At 56.4% G+C, this 4,948-nt stretch overlaps 1 protein-coding gene across 1 annotated transcript; it reads left to right on the top strand.

Moving 5' to 3' along the window:
* Positions 1-786: 786 nt before the first annotated feature.
* On the top strand, positions 787-1,759 carry POSPLADRAFT_1104213 (hypothetical protein; the record flags this gene model as incomplete). Its single annotated transcript, XM_024483254.1, has 5 exons — positions 787-847; positions 905-908; positions 970-1,002; positions 1,140-1,176; positions 1,367-1,759. Coding segments are annotated over 5 exons (528 nt in total), but the record flags the coding sequence as incomplete, so codon positions are not given.
* Positions 1,760-4,948: the final 3,189 nt, after the last annotated feature.

The following is a 4,948-nucleotide window of genomic DNA, read 5'->3' as shown; positions in this document are numbered from 1 at the left end:
ATTCGCTAGGCGACGACGACGATGATGAAGTCGAAGAAGCCGAAGAACGCGACGAATAGAGGTTCTTCCCTTTTGTTACTCTTACACCACGATACGTCCTTTTGTCTCTCCATTCCTGCTCTCACGTTACGCGATATGTTTGATTTTCTCCTACGTTCCAGACCATCCTTTGTACGAATACCTTCGATTCAACTCGATAGCCGCGACATCGTTCGACGTTCTACGAACGCTTCGATTCGACCGTTGCGCGGAGGCTCACCTTAGACGAGTCCTCCTAGGCTGTGATGACAAACTGAGCCTATATTTTCATTAAGTCCATTTTCCCTTGCTATGAACATTTCTATTTTTCCTTCTATGTCCTTCGATCATATTACGACAGGCTTCGAACACTTATTTTCATTTTCTTTTCTCTTAGTTCCCGCTAGGTCCGTCTAGGCCAAGGGCCGCATTTTCCATTCGACCATCTATGCAAAATTCTACGACACGAGTACAACTACGATACAAAACGACTCGCGCCTAGTCCTCGTCAACAACCCCGCGCACGAACCCGATTCCACCCTTTGCGAGCGCGTCCTTCTCCATCTGTCACGAGTTGGCACGGCGCCTAGCCGTTTTTTAATTTTTTCCTTTTCGCGGGTTCGAACCCGCGACCTCTGTACTACTTGCCTGATACGGACGCATCATATCTACTGTACGATTAGATTAGATGGGGCGGCAGCGCACGGCACAGCTCGGGCTCCGCTGACACAGCCGCTCTGACTCACCGGCCCCCGGGACCGCGTCGGCATGCTGTGCACGGACCAGCTGCGCACGGACCAACGCGCACAGCCTGCCCTAATCTCCCCATGTATATAAACCGGCCTCTGCTGCCCTAGGGACCTCAGTTTCGACCTCTTGTCCCTAGGTCAGTAAGCTCTTACTTGTATCCTTTACTTACCCTTACTAACTAATACATTTTCTTGTCCCTAGCCTTAGGTTTGAGCCTCGCTCACCATCGCTTCGGTGAGAACCAGTCGGACGCCCCTCGCTTCTAGGTATTTCCCTGTCGCTTGACCTCAAGTCGTGACATTAGGTCGAAACTCCCCCAAGCGACCGGCGTTCTCTCGGAACCCACACACTCACATTTTCCTTTCCCATAGGTCGGGTGGTGCGCACCCTTACGATACCATACGATACGTAGATAGCCTACATTACATCGCCAACGCTCAGGGAACGAACCTTTCAGCACCTGCACTTCAGTGGGCGGTGCTTGTCCTTAACCGGACGCGTGGACTAGGTTCCTGCTGCATACTAGCCAAAAGCAGTACTGGGCCCCACGTGAATCGCGAACCCTAGTGTCATCTCGGGCGCCGTAGGTGTAAGCTAGCTAGCACGGCCTTTTGTAGCACGCGCACCCCCCCTTCCTCCCCCCATCAACGTGGCTGACGAATTCTTCGACTGCTCTCGACTTGAGCACGCCTTCGACACCCAGGATCAGGTCGACGTTTCTCGTGACGACCCAAAGAGCAGCGAAGACAGACCTCCTTTCTTCATCTGTGATCGGCAACCGTGCCCTAATCGCACTCCACGGTCCATCACTGTTGACGAAGGGCACTTCGTACCAATCCGACGGGTCCAACACCCCCGCGGCCCTGCACTCCGGTACGCTGGCACCTCGAGATCTACATCTCGCCACGTCACTCCCGTCCCATCCCGACCTGCCTCGCCAGGCACCCGCATTCCCCAACCTGTCGCCAGTACAGGTCAAGCGCGAGGAGATCCCTATCTCCCTCGAGGAATTGAAGCAGTCGCACAGCCTTCAGCGACCCCTCAAGCGATCCCCCAGCCCTCCCTGGGGCCGCGGCTGGAAAGGCCTCCCAAGACCGAGCCCCGCGACACTCCGCCGCATTCTTGGGCCAGCTCGTCGTCAGCGGTCACCGCCTCGACTCCAGTCCCTGTCCTACGTAACCCCGCCTCCGGGCTTCCTCAACCGCCTTCACCGCCGTCGCCGCCGCGAGGCCGCTCAAGCACTCGTTCCCCGAGAAGTCCGCCCGGCGGACAGTCACAACAGTCGCCTTCGTCCGCGGGCAGTCCTTCGTCCCCCTCGTCGCCGATAATGTCCTCTCCCGCTGCCGCTCTCGATAAGGAAACATTGAAGCTCCTCCTCCCGCTCCGCTACGATGGCAAGACCGTCATCGAGTGCAATCGGTTCCTGTCGCAGCTACGCATCTACTGGTTGATCAACACGTCATTGACCACCATCGAACTCAAGGTGCAGGTCGCACTTAGCCTGCTTGATGGAGACGCCCGCGCTTGGGCCACTCCCTACTTCGCCCAGCTCGTATCGGTACAGATAGGAGTGCAAGGGGTCACGACCCCATTTGCAAACGAAGCAGCCTTTGCAGCCGCCTTCAGGGCCCGCTTCGGAAATCTCGACGACGAGGCGGCAGCACAAGTAGAGCTGGCGAAGCTCTGCGCGGACAGGTCGGTCCGTGAAAAACGCACCGCCGCGGAGTTCTCCGCGTTGTTCAAGGGTCCGGCGGACCGCTCTGGGTATGGGGACCTGGAGCTACGCGACAAGTACCTGAGCGGCATCCCCTCCCGCGTCTACCGCAAAATCGAGCTCGAGACCTTCGCCACATGGCAAGCAGCTGAAAAGCGCGCCACCGAGGTCGAGCAGATCCTCGACATCAGCCGGGCCCGTAGGCCTGAGCTGAACAATTTCTTCTCGGCTCGGGGTCGAGGACGCGGTGGGGCACGTGGTGGTGCACCCTCGACGCACGCAGCTTCGGCCAGCATCAATGCGGCCATCGGAAAAGGAAACTTCCCCGGCACATGCTTCGGCTGTGGGAAGCAAGGGTACCGACGCTTCGAGTGCCCCAATTGTAAGGACAAGCCTTACACAAAACGCGCCGATGCGCGGGCTACGGTTGCCTCGGGATCCACCCAGGCCGCGACAAGCACCCCCGTCATGACATCACCCTCGGCAAGTATAAGTGCCGCTTCAGCGAAATCCGAGCAATCGGAGCTGGCGGACTTAATGGCACAGGTGAAGTCAATGCGCGAAGAGCTCGAGCACTATCGGGCGATGAAGGAGGAGGGTTTTTGATCCGGTCCGCGCTTCGTGCCGCACGCGTCGGGCCGGGTATATCATGTAATCGTTATAATGTATTGTCGACTGCAATGGTGTATGAGTTGGACCAGGGGTCCCAGCATTTTCACATTCCAGTTCGACTCCAAGGGAAAAGACGGCACAAGGACGTGATCGCTATGGTGGACAGCGGAGCCACCACGAAGTTCATCAACAAGCGATTCATTGTAGAAAATAAGGTGCAGATGCGGAAGTTGAAGGAACCAATTCCGCTGTATAATATTGACGGCACCCTGAACAAGGATGGAAGCATCTCGGAGGTAGCAGTGCTACAGATGCATATAGGAGAGCACGTCGAGAAGACGGTGTTCACGGTCACGGACATCGGTCCGGAAGATGTGATCGTCGGGTTGGATTGGCTACGCGAGCACAACCCAGAAATAGATTGGGAGAAGGGCTCCCTCAAATTGTCGCGATGCCCTGAAACGTGCAGTGCCAGGAGGACTGGCCGAATGGAGCAAGCAGCGACTGCGCGTGATACGGGGGACAGGCCCACGGCGCGCAGGCGTTCGCCGAAATCCAAACGGTCGGCTATAGGTGCCTGCCGGAGTAAGGTACTCCCCGACTTCGAACCCGAAGAAGATCCGGTGGAGGTAGAGTGGGATGAGGCCGACTTGATCGAAGCCTGGGAGCAAGGCATCACGCTTCCCGGCGCTCCTCAGCTGTTCGTCGCAGCCGGACATACGTACTCCCAGCTGTTCGCTGAAGAAGAGATCAAAAAGAAGGTCGTTAAGACCGCCGAAGAGTCGGTACCTAAACAGTACCACGAGTTCCTGAATGTCTTCTCCAAGGAAGCATCCGAACGGCTACCCGAAAGGAAGCCTTATGATCACGCAATCAAACTCGTGCCCGGCTATTCGACATTCCATTCGAAGGTGTACCCCCTGTCGAACAATGAGCAGGAGGAGCTTGACAAGTTCCTCAAGGAGCAACTAGCGAAGGGTTACATACGGGAATCGAAGTCGCCCATCTCGTCCCCCTTCTTCTTCATCAAAAAGAAGGAAGGGACGCTTCGACCCGTGCAGGACTACCGCCGATTGAACGCGATCACAGTCAAAAATCGTTACCCTTTGCCGCTGATCGCCGAGATGGTAGATAAGCTCCGCGGCGCCATGCTCTTCACCAAGTTCGATGTCCGATGGGGATACAACAACGTCCGGATCAAAGCCGGTGACGAATGGAAGGCGGCCTTTGTGACCAACCGAGGGTTGTACGAGCCCTTGGTGATGTTCTTCGGCCTCACCAATTCCCCCGCGACCTTCCAGGCGATGATGAACGAGATCTTCCACGATCTCATCGTCGGTGGCAAGATCCTCGTATACCTTGATGACATACTCATCTTCTCCACCAACAAGGAGGAGCATGAGAAGGTCACACGCGAGGTTCTCCGCCGCCTTCAGGATAATGATCTATTCCTGAAGCCTGAGAAGTGCGAATGGGACGTTCCCAAGGTCGACTACGTCGGCTATGTGTTCGGTGGCGATGAGGTGGCGATGGATCCCGCGAAGCTTAAAGGAATTAATGAGTGGCCGGTACCCCGGAACAAAAAAGATGTTCAGAAGTTCCGGGGGTTTTCCAACTTCTACCGCCGCTTTATTAAGGACTTCGCTAAGATCTCGCGACCACTCGACCGACTCACAGGGAACGACCCATGGCATTGGGGCGAGGAAGAGCAGCGCGCTTTCGATGAGCTCAAGCGGCTCTTCGCGACGACTCCAGTCTTGGCGCTGTACGACCCTAATCGGGAGACGCGCATTGAGGTTGATGCCTCGGGTTATGCCACTGGCGGCGTATTGATGCAGAAGCAGGATGACGGAA

The sequence above is a fragment of the Postia placenta genome (assembly GCF_002117355.1).
Source record: "Postia placenta MAD-698-R-SB12 unplaced genomic scaffold POSPLAscaffold_2, whole genome shotgun sequence".
Lineage (NCBI taxonomy): Eukaryota > Fungi > Basidiomycota > Agaricomycetes > Polyporales > Adustoporiaceae > Rhodonia > Rhodonia placenta.
This window is presented reverse-complemented; position numbering and strand designations above follow the sequence as displayed.